The sequence below is a fragment of the Nycticebus coucang genome, chromosome 8, assembly GCF_027406575.1.
Source record: "Nycticebus coucang isolate mNycCou1 chromosome 8, mNycCou1.pri, whole genome shotgun sequence".
NCBI lineage: Eukaryota > Metazoa > Chordata > Mammalia > Primates > Lorisidae > Nycticebus > Nycticebus coucang.
Window position 1 is genome coordinate 57,520,059 of NC_069787.1, and position 15,749 is coordinate 57,535,807.

A 15,749-nucleotide genomic window follows, 5' to 3' on the forward strand; every position below is an offset into this window, starting at 1 on the left:
AAGGCATAGACAAGGCCTATATAATTAGTCTCTAAACTTGTCCCTCGAATTGGCACCATCCTTTAGGGAATGCACTGATGGCATTTGTGACTATTTCTTTTCAGCCTTCTCCTCATAGTGTCCATGGTATCTACTGCAGTCCTGCAGATGGAAATCCTATCTTGCTAACAGCTGGATCAGACATGAAAATAAGGTATAGTATGGAGTAAAGAATTCTTAACATGTAATACTTAAAGGGATCATAAATGTAGATGGATACTTTGGTTTATGCAAGGTATTATTACAGACATTGGTGGCACTGTGTATCATCTTACAAGGATAGCCGTTAATACTTTATTTGTAACTTATGCTGTTGTAGAAAAATCTCTTTGTAATGCAAATAAAACATAAACAATGCATTGATGATTAGCTCCTTCCATTGTCCTATAGAGATTATCACCATTTATTTTTCTCTTCCTAGGTTTTGGGATTTGGCTTACCCAGAAAGGTCGTATGTTGTTGCAGGAAGTACTAGTTCCCCATCTGTGTCTTACTACAGGAAAATAATTGAAGGCACTGAAGTTGTCCAGGTCCAGTAGTCTTTATTTTTGTTTCTTTCAACTTTTATAAGCACAAAATGGCTTTCATAGACACAGGATTAAAATAAGTGGCATTGGTCAAGAATGGCTATATTTCTTTGAATTTAAGAAATATATTTTCTTAGCTTTTCTGAATTTTTTTTAAAGATTAACTTTTATTAAGGGATAATAAACATAAACATAGTGTTTATTTGTGATAGCTCAGATGAACAGTATGCACTTTATATGTTTCTGAATCTTTAAAGTAACTTTTTAAAGGAAGTACTACAAATAAAAACGGCATAGTTGAACTAAAGTAACTTGTTCACAATCACAGAGCTAGTAAGCAGAAAGCTGAGACTGTAAAGCTTGTGTTCTTGACTCAGGCACAAATTTCAAATGAGATAATAATCCTGAAAATGCCTGGGCCAGAGTAGATGCTCCATAAGTGAAAGTGTGTTTCCTTCCTGACAGATACTAATGAGCTTTACAAGTGCGAGAACATCTGATGTATCATTTATACCATTTACCCTTTTCACGTTTGATATTGACAAAAGGATATACACAGAATATTGGCCTAATTTTAAGCTTCAACATTTGTAAGTGGTTGCTTTATGGAATCCAAAGAGGAAGTCTAGAATGTCATTTTAGACCCTCTAATTCTTTTGCTCAGTGCATTTTTGAAAGCACAACTACTTGACAAGAGATAGTACCAATAAATCCCAGAAGCAAGAATACTGATAAGAGGTAGAATGTGGTACAGCTGTTTAATTTAGGCTTTCTCCTTGACTTCTTATCCTCAAACAGGAAATACAGAATAAGCAGAAGGTGGGAACGAGTGACGACACCCCTCGAAGGGGCCCAGAGTCTCTGCCCGTGGGGCACCACGACATCATCACAGACATTGCCACATTCCAGACAACACAGGGCTTCATTGTAACTGCTTCTAGAGATGGGATTGTGAAGGTGTGGAAATAAAAACCTACTGATTTGTATAAATTGTAATAAAGTGATAAATATACTGTAACTCAAGAGAAAGGGTATTTCTGGAGAACAGAAGTAAGAACAGACTCATTTGTGTAATTTTCAAAATCAGGTCTCTGTGTTAGTGGTTCATGACTAAATGGCACCCAAGGTGGTTAAGGAAGTTGTACTTGGCCAGTTTACTCGTGTATCTCACTGCAAGAAATTAGCCAGATAACTGTATCTGGAACTGTCATTGTACATGTTATAGAAATAAGAAATATAAAATATGAAGAACATGTCAGTTTATTTTATATTAAAAAAGACTTTGAAAAGATGGTTGTAAGCTATTATACTGTAAACAGATTTTTGCTATTAAAAAGGCTATTCAAACCTGTCAATAAACTATATTCATGCACCCGAAGAGATCTTTTTGTTTCAGTTTTTTTGTTTTTTGTTTTCGGCAGGGGCTGGGTTTGAACCCATCACCTCTGGTATATGGGGCTGGTGCCCTACTCCTTGAGCCACAGGCGCCGCCTGAGATCTTTTTGTTTTGGGTGGTGTTTTTAAATAGTAAATTTAAGTAGAGGAATAAACTCTCCAACAATATTTGTTCTGAGGCAAAGAAATGGACTTAGGACTTAGAGTCACAAAGAATCAGTGACAGAATTAGGCCTTAGGCCCAAATCTCTAGACTTTTTAAGTCTTTAAGTATTGTGGTCTTTCTGCTCTGCTCTCTTGTCTTTTTTCCTATACATTTTGTAGTCTACCTTGGTTGTTACTGTACACTCTAGAGAAGTGTGCACATCTTGGCCATCAACATTGTGCTTTATAGGCTTTAGTGCAAATTCTGACACGTGGCCCTACAGCCTACTTTTATTCAATGTGAATTATTTATTAAATGCATGAAAACGAAAGTTGTTTAAAAATGCTCAAAAAAATATGTATATATATAACCATGATGCCTTTAATATGATGTTATGAAAATGGGAAAACAGTGGGATCAAAAATTGTAACAGTGGTTGCCCAGGGCTAGGGGGTCAAAATTTATATTTTTAAAAGGTCAAAATTGATCTTTTCAAAATAAAACTCTTCAAAGTTATAGATTACCATTTGTTACAGACCTAATTCTCTCTCTACATTTAATTCTCATCCACTTACAGAAGGGTTTATGGTATTCGAAATAATTGGAAATTCGTTACATGAATGTATAAAACCAAAAAGTTGAATAGATAATCTGAGTCTAGGGAAAACACCACTTGTTTAGAAATACTTTAAAAAATAAATTTTCTATAATTATATAATTCAGTTATTGTGCATAACAGCTTATAATGCATATACCTGGCTTCATGATTCAAACAATCATTGCTTAGTATCTCTTGGGGGACTGGTTCCAGGACTGCTAAAGGATACCAAAATGTATGGATGGGCAGATCTTTACTATAAATAGGTACATTTGCATATAAGCAACACACATCCTTCCACACACTTTAAATCATCTTGAGATTATGTGTAATACTAAGCAATGTAAATGCTAGGTAAATAGTTACAGAGCGTTGTTTGGGGAATAATGACAAGATAAACAAGTCCGTTTAGTACTGATGCAACCATCCATTTTGTCCCAAAATATTTTTGATTCACCTTTGGTTAAAGTCATGGCATGGAACCCACAGATATGAAGACTGACTATAGTTTTTAGACAGGTAAATAAAATTGTCATTCGTGAAAATGCCAGTTACTCAGAAAGGTCAAAATTAAGAGCAGTGGACTCTAGGCCTGGTAGCTGGGTGGATTACTAGAATTTGTAAATTTGGCATTGACATTATCATGTTATATTGCCTCTGATTCCCTTATAGTCTGCTAAGACCATATTTATGGGGTTTGTAGCTACTCAGTTGCATTTAGAATCTGAAGGGTTGGGGAATTTTTTTTTTTTTTTTGAAACATAAACTGTTATGCTGAGATTGGGCTTCAGGCCTGGAGCCATTAGATAAGCCATAAAACTGATAAATGTGGAAAATAGTGAGGAATAAATAGAGTGGGATGACAGAAATACGACTCTTTTCTTCCCTTATCTTCCTACTACTCATTCCTCCCCCTCCCACAAAATCTCCCCCTTTAAAAAAAGTTACGTGGTTGAATTATGACTGAGTGTTACAATCTGGTACCATGTTAAATTATATCTCATTTTGACTTTTCTCCTCTCCCCCAAGTTTGACTCATAGCTCAGTGAGTCAATAATAATGGAGGGAGGTAATGGATAATGGATAATGGGAGGCAGGTCATTTACAGTCAATTAATTTACATTTTTTAAAAATGAAACATCACTGTATGATTCTTCGTTTAAATCAGACTTCATTTAATTTACGTTCAACTTAATTTTTGCTGCTTTCCACTTATGGGAGAAAGGTAAAACATGGAAAATGCTAATATTAGGGATTGTTTTTAAAAAGGGGCTTGTATTTGCAGCATGTTTCAGAGCTCACACCTATTAATGATTTCAAAGATGATCCAAAATGCTAAAATAATTTCAATCACTAAGGGCATGTTTGGTATACTTTACTTACCAATGCAGAAAAAAACAAAACAAAACAGACAAGTACATCTTAAAAGTATTTCCAACAATAAACAGAAGAAAGGAGTTTGCATTTAATCCAGAGTAAACTAGAAAAAAATCCCTTGAATTAAAATACCTACTAAATATAGCTCATCAATTTCCTATACTCAAAACATACTTTTCCTGAACCCCTAAATCCCACTTAGAATAGGTGAAGAAACCTGATGTGTTTTATTCTTTTCTATGACCTGAGTATGAATATGAAATTTAACTCCTTGGACTGTTTGTTCCTCTGAAGACATTAGGAGACATTTCTGAGGAGTTGCCTGAGTAAGGATGGCAGAAGTGGTTTTAAGAAAAATTGCAAAAAGAAAAAAAAAAAAAAAAAAAAAAAAAGAAAAATTGCAGATGGCTCTTCTTTCCAAGTCTTATGAAAAGAGACATAGAAAAGAAAATCTGAATATACCCTCTGGTCTTTGGTGTCAGTCACCACCTGCCCCACACATCCAGGCAGGGCTTCCTTCCCTTCCTGAAGACAGGGCCATTGTTACCAATCGTGGAGCCAGCTCTTACATGGAGCTCTTAAGGTCTGAACATGGTGTTTAAATTAAATAATGCTATTTTGGGTGTTCGGTTATTGAAAATACCAACCCCATCATAAAAGTAAGAACTGGAGGGGGACGAGGAGACGGCCACCCGAGAATGGTATCAGAGAATGCTACCAGAGCCAGGCACCTCCAGAACCTTTCCTGCTTTGACTTACTCTGATCTCCTTTGCATCCCTGCAGTCCCACATGGATTGTCTTACTGTTTGTAAACTCAGTGTGCATTTAAGCTCTTGTAGAGCTCTGCCAGTTCTGCCATGGTGCTGTTCACTATTGACTAAATAGCTACCTGATGGGTGAAAGTAACTTAGAGCTTCACCCATGACTGTTTGTTTTTGCTCTGCTTGTCTAAAGAATAGATGGATTACTGAAAATAAAGGCCACAGGGAGAAAGAAAGATTAGCAGTCCATCAAAATGGCCAGGTAGGAAGCTTCATAATGGAAAGAGGGCTTCCAACTCAAAAGCAAAAATTCATGTTCTGGGGGAATTAATAAGTTTCACAATGAGTTTAGGAGACTTTGGAGCTGGGGAAATTATTACCCTCTGCTTCTCACTAGTCCTACCAAACAACTGTAGAAGGTGGAGGAAACCTTCCAACATGAGCCTATTCAGTCCCCATAGAAATAGCAATGTGTTCAGGGAGACTAGTTACAGAAGATCACATTTTCAAAAATACGACATAAACAGCATCAATTTCTAGCGTAAATTTGGGAGTCGCCCCAAACACTGAAAAAGATACTTGGTTAAACAGACAATCAAACAGTTAAGAAGAAGGCTTGGTTTGCAGAAAATGGATTGGACAATCAAAAGAATTAGCATAAAAAGAATTACATCTACCTATGTAAGTATGTGCATACGTTCTATAAAAGTTTACCTTCAAATTATATCTCCATTAGACTTTTCAAAACATTTCTTGGATCTTTCCATCTTCTAATGATAACATTCATTGGACAAAGTCCTAAAATGCTGGAATTGCCAGGAATGATTAAAGAAATGGACAAAATACATCTTTGAATCTATCAATAAGTGTGGGGGGGTCAAGTCAAGTCACCTGATAATCTATAATCTGTAGCTTGAGTTCGGTGCTGGATCAGTTCAGTTCAGTCTTAACCATGCTTCCTAGGGTTAAACTGTTCGAGTACTTGCTTTGCCATGTTGTTTAGGAGCAGCTTTTGTTACCCTTTTTCCATTTTTAAAGGTATGAGATGTGTTCCTGGTAAAATTGTGAATAGCATCACCTCTGCCACTTCTTGCTACTCTTGAGAGATATTTTTTATCTTGAAAAAATTTTACCATTTGTAATGTATCTTCTTTGAGGGCAGCTTTATGTAATCCAGGAAGAAAGCTATACAACGAAAGAAAACATAGAAGATAAGTACCATTTCAGCTTTACTAGACTCCTTATTAATCTGTCTTTCTAAATTAATCATTTCACCAGTTTCCTTGTTACAGCCTTCCTCCAGGGTAATTTTGTTAAAATCATTAAATTGGACATTTAAACGGATCCAAATATCAGAAACAAATAAGACATTTTGTCAAAGTATGCAAAAGTATAATTTCAGTAGCAGTTTTTTCTTTTTTTATTTTATTTTATTTTATTTTATTTCATTTTATTTTTATTGTTGGGGACTCATTGAGGGTACAATAAGCCAGGTTACACTGATTGCAATTGTTAGGTAAAATCCCTCTTGCAATCATGTCTTGCCCCCATAAAGTGTGACACACACCAAGGCCCCGCCCCCTCCCTCCATCCCTCTTTCTGCTTTTCCTCCCCGCCATAAGCCATAACCTTAATTGTCATTAATTGTCCTCATATCAAAATTGAGTACATAGGATTCATGTTTCTCCATTCTTGTGATGCTTTACTAAGAATATTATTCTTTCTTTTTTTTTGAGATAGAGTCTTACTCTGTCATCCTGGGTAGAGTGCCATGGCATCATAGCTTATAGCAACCTCAAACTCTTGGGCTTCAGCAATCCTCTTGCCTCAGCCTCCCAAGTAGCTGCGAATACTAGTGTGTGCCACTATGCCTGCTTAGTTTTTCTATTTTCTTTTTTTTTTTTTTTTGTAGAGATAGGGTCTCACTCTTTTTCAGGTTGGTCTCGAACTCCTGAGCTCAAGCAATCTACCCACCTTGGGCTCCCAGAGTGCTAGGATTACAGGCATGCACTACCATGCCAGCTGAGATAAATATCTTGATAATTATGGTGACACCTTAATTAGAGAATCATGGAAGAAAAGTAGGAAAGTTGAAACAGACTAGGTTAGCTGTCTTGTTTCAGCTTAGCTTTTCAGACTTTATTTTGTGGGTTGTTTTTCTGGCTTTATTGCTTTTGCACAAGCTGATCTCAAACTCCTGACCTCTAGTATCCTCCTACCTTGGCCTTCCAGGATTACAGGCATCAGCCACTGTGCTTGGCTGCAAAGTTTCTTCATGGAACATGTTCTACTCAGATCTTCATATGGTTGGTCCTTCAGAGTATTCTAACTTGGGTTCCAATGGCACCTCATCAGAGACGACCATATCAATAGTTATCCTCACTCCACTTCTAGTCACCCAGCACAGCATGCTTTTCTTTTCTTTATAACTCTTAGCCCTGTCTGAACTTTTATTTACTTGTAAACTTCTTTAAGATCTGTTCTCCACTCTTCTACCCACCCAAAGTTCATGAGCTCTTGTCTGTTCATCATAGTAATCCCAGGAACCTAGCAGAGTACTTAGCGCACAGTCAGTACTCAATAAGTATTGTATTTGTCAAATGAAAGCATGAATATACAAGATCTACCAATTAATTTTATGAACTTGCCACCACATGCTTATGTTGACAGCACTGTACAAACAATTGAGAAGATTTCATAACCTAGGTATATTAGTATTTCTCAGCTGTGTTCATGTTGACATGTAGCAGGTCTTGCTGAAGGACTTTCAATATTGTTGTGTGTTTTGTGTGGCATAGTGAAAATGTCAGAGCTTGAATTACAGCAACAAAGAAACATTAAATTTCTGGTTAAACTTGGCAAGAGTGGAAGTGAAATCAGGGACATGTTAGTCCAAGTTTATGGGAATAATGCCGTGAAGAAAATGGCAGTGTACAAATGGATTAAATGTTTTTCTGAGGACAGAGAATGTGTCACTGATGAAGAAAGGTCAGGGCAGCCAATAATGAGCAGAACTAATAAAAACATTGCAAAAAAATTTGTTGAATTGGGCATCTAAATCATCAGCTCTGACCATGTGAAGGGATTGCAGATCAAATAAACGTTGATAGAGAAATATTTAGAAATATCTTAACTGAAAATCTTGGCATGAGAAAGATGTGACTCTTGCATCACAACTATGCACCAGCTCACGCGGCACTGTCTGTGAGGGAGTTTGCAGCTAGTAAACAAAAGACTGTATTGGGACACCCTCCATACTCACCTGATATGGCCCCTAGTGATACTTTCTTTACCCACAAATAAAGGAAATATTAAAGAAATTTTGATGACATTCAGGACATCAAGGGTAATAATATGACAACAGCTCTGATGGCCATTCCAGAAGAGTCTGAAAATTGCTTTGAAGTATGGACTAGGTGTTGGCATTAGTGCCTAGATTCCCAAAGGAGTACTTAAAAGGTGCCCATAGTGATATTCAACAATGAGGTTTGTAGCACGTTTTCTAGGACAAGATTGAGAACTTAATTGTCAGACCTCTATGCCATTCCCTTCTTTTATCTCTTCTTCACTTTCTTCCACCTGTCCATCTCTCCATCTGTTCAAATGTTTACTATCTGCTCTATGGAAGGCACTGTGTTAAGTACAGTGGGGACATAGAAATAGAGTGCAGTCTGGCAGGGAAATAAAGAGCCTGACTGGGAGGCACAAGTAACCCAACAGTAAAGGAGAGCTGGAGGCAGACCCTGGAAGGCCTTGAACGCCAGACTGAGAAATCAGGGAATCATAGAAGCCAGGTGCTAATGAGAAATTCTGGCCTCTCTAGTAAAACCTGTGGTTATGGAAATGCCCTATAATTTGCCCTGGCCAGTATGGAAGCCATGAACCTGAGGTGACCATCAAGCTCTTGAAATGTACCATATTTTGCTGTGTATAATGCATATTTTTTTGCCCAAATTTTTGAGGGAAAAATTAGGGTGTGCATTATGCATAGGTAGTATGGTTTGGGAGCAGGGGACCCCAGTGGGCCTTCTAGGGCCAGCGTGCCCTCCTGCCTGGGCTCACTGGGTGCATGGGGTTATAGTTTGGGAGGATCCAGAATCTGGCAGGAGCCAGAATGGCCTCCACTGAGCACATCAGGGGAGATGTGGTCGTGGGGCTGGTAAGGTGGGCCATGGCATGGAAGTGAGGGCCAAGCTCAAGGTCAGGCTACACAGAGGAGACCAGGAGCCCAGTGCAGGCCCCAGGGACCCACCTGGCTGCCTTCAGGCTAAATGGACTCAGCAGTTCCCACCTCATTGGCCACACATGTAGCCATTTCAGCCACACCCCAGGTGGCAGGGAGGGCAGGGTTCCCAGGAGTGAGGAAAGGGACAGCTTTCACAGAGTAGGCAGCTGCAGGAGGGGAGTGCAATCTGCACATTTACAGGAGAGCATTAGCCCTCTCCAGATGTGTCCCTCCCAGCTGAGACAGCCACTTTCTCCAGGGCACTTTCTTAAAAGTTTGGGCGCAAAATGTGGGTGTACATTATACACGGGAGCACATTTTATGTGGCAAAATACAGTAGGTAATGTGTTTGAGGAACTGAATTTTTAATTTAATTTTAACTAGCTTAAATTTGAATAACCCCATATAGCTTAGGGGCTGCTCTCTGGGCCAGTAGAGAAGGTGTCCATTTCAGACAGTCTTATTTTACAGAGATGTGGCAGAGAGAGCTGTGGGTTTGGAGACATTTTTATTCCATTTTTATTCCATTTCTTTTACTTACCAGCTGAACAGATCTGGGAAAAATAGAGTGATCCTTATTTCTTCATTTGTAAAATGAGGATAAAAATCACCGTGATCGCATTAATGTACACAGCTATGATTTAAAATTAATTAAAAAAAATCACCTTGGTTTCTGTGAGCAACAACTGAAGTCCCCTGGACCAGTTACCACGGCACTGGATTGGTTTCAGAGGAAGAAACTCAGGTGCACAGAGGTGAAGGTTAATGTCAGACCTGAGACTATCACCCAATGTTATTTCCATGGAACTGGGTTCTTATTCAGGACACCAGGAGAACTCTCAAGGTAGGTGGAATAGGAAAGTGAAACACTGATAAATGCCATGCTGTCAGAAGCACCTGGATATGGGAAGCAGATGGGTTTGAGCAGGTTGGAAGATGAGAAGGTGTGAGGAACCTCGCACTGTAGCGGGCTCTTCATGCACGTTTTTAGAATGCGTGTGTGAGAGCCTACTGGCATGAGGAGAGGGGGGTTATCAATACTGATAAACTGCAGCAATTAGCTGAATTACAGTCAAGGGAAAGTTCAAGAAAACTTCAAAATGTTGAGACCAAGACAGTGCAATATTCATTGCAATCCATTTCTGCGTATTTTTCCACATTTGCCGGCTTAAAATCTGACCTCTCACAAAACTATGATTATTTAAAAAATGAGTACTATGATTTCACTAAAATTAAAGTTATTTCACTTCCCTCTCATATATGCATGTGCACCCCCCATACACACATTCTTTTTCTTTCATCTATGAACATAGCTAAGAGTGAAAGAGACATGAAAACAACACAGAGAATTATGTATACTGTTCATGGTACATGGACCTGAAGCCTCCTTGCATTATAGACCACACTATGGGCTTCTGAAACTCATATCCAAAAGTGTATCTCAGTTTATTTCTATCAATGCTATCAGGTATGTACTAAGCTGACCGACAAACTTCCAGGTACCAAGAACAGCAGCAATGGCTAAATTTCATTACAAATGAGTTTTCTCCCTTCTCTGTCCTCATTTTCTTCTCTTTCCTCTCTTGCCTGTATTTTCTTGTTAATTTTCAGACTCTTGAATATTACAAATTCAAATTCTTCCAAGTAATAACTGCATGAACAGAGCGTAGCTCCACTGACCTTGGAGAAGGCTTCCCTTTGATTCTGAAGTACACAGTTTTCATGGCTCAGGTGTTTATATTACCTGTATTGGTCTCTACCCCACACTCCTCAACACCACCTTTTTCATTGGATCTTTTTTTTTCTTTTATTGTAAGCTCAGTTATCTTTGTTATCATCCTCCCTTTTTAAGAAAAAAATTATTAAATTGTTTTTTTTTTTTTTTTTTGCAGTTGTTTTGGCTGGGGCTGGGTTTGAACCCGCCACCTCCGGCATATGGGGCCGGAGCCTTACCACTTTGAGCCACAGGCACCACCACAAATTGTTAAATTGTTAAGTGCTTCTACACCACAACATTGCTGTGTTTTTTCTCCTCTTGAATATTTTTATTCTCAGTAGGGTTGAACCATATCTTTGAATTTCCATTTTTCCACCATCATACATTGGGGTGCGTGTTTGATAAGCATTTGATAAAAATCACTTAGACCTGGAATCACATAGGACTTTGTTTCTCCTCCTACTCTATATTTTTCATATCATTCTTTGCTGTTTGGCAACTCCAACAATAGGTAGTCAAGACAAAAAAAGATGAGAAGGAACTAGTCAATTTATTTTTCAACTTGTGTCTAGTTCCAGTAAAGCTTGAGAAGGGAAAGGCAGCAAATTCTAGATAAAAGAGGGTTGGTGGGACTAATTGTTGATCTCAGTTCTCTGTGATCACAGATCCTGCCATCTATGCAGATAAGCAGGAGTCAGCCATGCTGCATTTCCTAGTTGATAGATGCATTGGAGTAGAAAATGCAGACAAGATCGCTTCTACTTCCAGAATTCTTTTTACCTTATTACACATTTTATGTGTCCAGAAAACACATTTTGGAAAGCAGAATAATAACAGATGTATTATTCATATGGCATTGGTGATTGCATCCATTTTTACAATTCAGTAGTTCTGGCACTGGCCTGTCATTGCTTTAAAGTCTGGCACAAGTTCTTTCCTGGCTGGAGGAAGCAATAAGCAGGTGGCTTTCTGTCTTTTATTGTCTCTGAGCAGATAGATCTAAGTGCTTTTACAAGGAGTCTGCCCTACAATCTCACCTTCACTGGCCATCTGTCTCCTCGGTAGCCTGTGGTTTGAGTCAGTTCCTTCCTTTTCCATCAAACAAGAACGAGCTTCCGCATGTATTTCTTAAAATCTCACAGCAAAATGATCTAATTCTTATGAAAAACATTCAGAGGACTTGATAAGTCACCTTTATGGCCAGACCACTCGCCTAGCAGGTGTTCTCATCTCCCTCAATCTTATGTGTTCAATTCTGCCTCATTTTTCTTGAATGGCTCAGGCAGGGAATTTTAGGGGCTCCCGTGGGGCTTGTTACCTTTTATCATAGCCTTTGGTCACTTCGAGAGGTCCTGGAGAGTCTTAGCCTATCACATCATTAGGGAGTTCAAAGACAGTGGTATGGATTTCGTGTTCCTTCCTTTTTCCTCTAATAAGAACCTGATTCTGCATGTAGTTCCAGCTACTTCCTGTCTTTTCACCATTTCGGATGCATAGAAGTGGCTGAGACTCCAATGTATCTGGGGCAATGTGGAGAAGGAGGAAGAAACGTTTTATCCAAGAGCACAATGGATCCCCTCCTCCCATTCATATGGTTCTTCAGACAGAAAGAGCATGGTAGGAAGGAAGGGGTTTTCAAAAATGCCTTTTGACTGGGTAGACTGGCTCCTGCATCTGCCCTTTCAGCCACAGCCAGCTACATAATATGTGGGGCTCAATGCAAAATGCAAATATAAGCCCGTCCTAAGTCAAAAAGCAGGAAGAGAAAGTTTTTCTTCAGTCTCTCTCTTTCTCTCTCCATCTGCTATGGAGGATTTTATTTCCTATATAAAGTACCCCTCTGCCTCCTTAACTTGGTGTGTGGCCAGTTGTTGAATTCCTCCTCCCACCAGCTCCAGACAGATGCTCCAGAAGCCAAGGCAGGCATTATCCATTTTCTCAGTTGGCCATCCCAACCCACAGCAGAAGGGTGAAGTCTTTCACAACCTTTTGGGTGCCTGGACAGAGACAGGACGGATGGCAAATGCATGATGGTGCTACTAGCCTGGGGCAGTTGGCCACTGCCTTCACCATCCCAAGATTCTGTGGGGTCACACGAGACCTCAAGACTCCTATGTTTGTGCCCAAGCCCTTGCCAAGGCTGGGTAGGGAAAGGAAAGCTTGGGGAGCCCAGAGGTGTACAAATGGCCTGTGAGAACCCATCCTAAGGAGGCAGTGGAAGATGGGATGGCACGTGAATCAAGGCTCCAAGTCCACATTCCCAGAGGCATGCTTTATTATCCCACTAGACTTCACATCAAAAACACAAATTTAAAAATAATAGTAATGAGGGCAGAGCACTTAAACCCCAAGTGCTGGGCCCTACTGCGTGCCTGTACTTTGTGCGAGCTGGTCAGCTTGCAGAACCTAGCACACCTGACTGGGTGAGAGCACCCCTCCATCGCCAGCTTTCATGCACCCTCAGTGCTGAAGATGCCAACCTCAGCAAGAGTCACCTTCCAGGCTTCCCGTTTATTTCCCTCTTCAAAGCTGCCAGACACATGCAGCAGGGGGAGCCCTGGCTTTCTGGGACTGACTTTACAGGATTGTTTTAGGCTTGACTTCAGGAAGTATTTGCTGCTGGACAGCTCCCCTGAACTGCTCATCCCCTTCCTCTCCCCAAGGTGAGCAAGAGATTCCAGGCAGAGGCTTCTTAGAGGTGCCAGAGCTGGGAGTGCCTCCCCAGCCCTGATCACCACACAGAAATGCACACACACACTACACAATAATTGTAGCACATTGTCCAAGAGATTTGCCCAAGTGTGAGTCCCGGATGCCTGTGCACACTGGACTATGATCAGTGTCTGGGTATGTATGCGTATGTGAGTATAGAATGATGTGTCACAGAAACAGAGAAACACTCCTAACTAGTTGATTTCACTTATTCCTAACTTTTAAAAATGTATATTTGTATAAGCAAAAGATTAGACATGCATGTTATTAAGTTTTAAAAGAACTAACTTTTGCTGTATTAAGGCAAATTGTTAATAAAATATTAAGTTCTACTCAATATATTCTTCTTTATTCTTTCCTTGGAGATAGTCTTTTTTTTTTTTTTGGTTGTTGTTATTGTTATAACATCTTAAGAGTAATATCTAACTTATTAGATTTTAGACTTTTAAAAATTTCCCTAAGAATATATATACCCTTCTTAAATCATGACTTCTGATAGATCCTGAAAGTTTTGACAATTTGTTTATTATACAGTCCTAAACATTTTAAAGTTTCCATTACGACTTTTGTCCCATCAGTTACTTAGAAATGTGATTTTAGTTTAAAAATGGGCTTTAAAAATATGGTTATTAATGTCTAACTTAATTGCACTGTGTTCAGATAATGTGCATTGTGTGACACCACTTCTTAGAGATTGTTGGCACTTGTTTTATAAGATAGAAATTATATAAAAAAAGATAAATTATACAACAAACACTTGTAAACTGTCCATCTCAATTGAACAGTTGCTAATGTGCCTTAAGTTCTTGAGAAGAATGTCTAATATTTCTGTGCAGGGTTTAATATTTGTCAATTAAATCAAGTTTGTAACTAGGCATGGTGGCTCATGCCTTGTAATCCCAGTACTTTGGGAGGGTAGGCAAGAGGATCACTTAAGGTCAGAAGGTCAAGACCAGCGTGGGCAACACAGCAAGGCAAAGCTGAGTGTGGTGGTGTAAGCCTGTAGTCCTAGCTACTTGGGAGGCTGAGGCAGAAGGATCACTTGAGCTCAGGAGTTCAAGGATGCTGTGAGCTATGATCATGCGACTGCACCTCAGCTTGGGTGACAGAGTGAGACTGTTTCTAAAAATGTACATAATATAAATCAACCTTATTACTTATATTTTTATCTCTTTACTAATTTTGTCCATTTGATCTATCAACATTCAAACTGGCATACCGAAATCTCCAATTTTGATGATAGTCCCCTGGAAATTTCTCCCTGTATTTTTTCAGTTTCTACTTTGTATACTTCAGATTATTTCATGGTCCTCTTATAAATTTAGAATTGTTATATTATCCTCATAAGTTGAGCATTTTACCACTACAAAAATTGTTTTATTTAAAAGAGCTAAAGGTAGATCCTTCTATTTGATCATACAATCCCATTACTAGGTATCTACCCAGAAGAAAAGAAATTATTTTACCATAAAGACATTTACATTGGAATGTCTATTGCAGTTCAATTTGCAATCACCAAGATGTGGAAATGACCCAGTGCCCATCAACTTACAAATGGATAAATCAACTATGGTGTGTGTATACAAAAGAATACTACTCAGCAATCAAGAAAGATGGAGACTTCACATCTTTTGTACTTACCAGGATGGATTTGGAGAACACCCTCCTAGGCAAAGTATCACAAGAATTAGAAAGCAAGCATCCAGTGCACTCAATACTCATACGAAACTAGCAGATGAACAACTACATGCCCATCTGCATTAAATCCAAGAAGGGGAAGGGGGAGGAGAGACTAGGGGAAGAGCAGGAGGGAAGAGGAGGGAGGGGTACTGGAGTGCTCTCACCCATCACGCACAGTGTAGGGGTACGTGGCACACCTCCTGGGTTAAGGGCTCCACTACAACTTGGACTTTACCTAACACACCCAAACAATGTAATCTTATATTAATCTGAAAAAAATAAAAAAGTATTATCTGATATTAATATAGCTATCCTACCTTATTTTTAAATATTTGCCCAGTATGTTTTTTTCAATCATTTTACTTTCACCCTTTCTATTTCCTTATGTTGTAAATACATCTCTTGAAAGCAGTTTAGAAAGCTGGATTTAAATTTGTTTTTTTAAATAAAATCCATCAGTCTCTGATTGTAACTGGCATGTTCATGTGTTTTGTTTCTATGGTGGTTACTAATGTACTTAATAGACGTGGTGCTGCTGCCTTAATTTGTTCCTTCTACTTGTCCTTTTTTAA

General features: G+C 39.0%; 2 protein-coding genes across 8 annotated transcripts in view; one reads left to right on the top strand and one right to left on the bottom strand.

The window, feature by feature from the left end:
* Positions 1 to 1,927, top strand: part of PIK3R4 (phosphoinositide-3-kinase regulatory subunit 4) — an 81,757-nt gene extending 79,830 nt beyond the window's left edge. For 6 of the 7 annotated variants that reach the window (XM_053599898.1, XM_053599896.1, XM_053599895.1 and 3 more), the window contains exons 18-20: positions 105 to 193; positions 461 to 569; positions 1,365 to 1,927. In XM_053599898.1, coding sequence (XP_053455873.1) covers positions 105 to 193; positions 461 to 569; positions 1,365 to 1,535 — 369 coding nt within the window. In that variant the 3' untranslated portion in view covers positions 1,536 to 1,927. Of the gene's footprint in view, positions 1 to 104; positions 194 to 460; positions 570 to 1,364 lie in introns of those variants that run through there. The other variant, XR_008381756.1, reaches the window with a different exon arrangement.
* A 2,550-nt stretch (positions 1,928 to 4,477) lies between these two features.
* COL6A6 (collagen type VI alpha 6 chain) overlaps positions 4,478 to 15,749 on the bottom strand; it is a 120,177-nt gene continuing 108,905 nt past the window's right edge. The window contains exon 37 of the mRNA XM_053600580.1: positions 4,478 to 6,028. Within this exon, the coding sequence (XP_053456555.1) occupies positions 5,809 to 6,028 (220 nt within the window). The 3' untranslated portion in view covers positions 4,478 to 5,808. The remainder of the gene's footprint in view (positions 6,029 to 15,749) is intronic.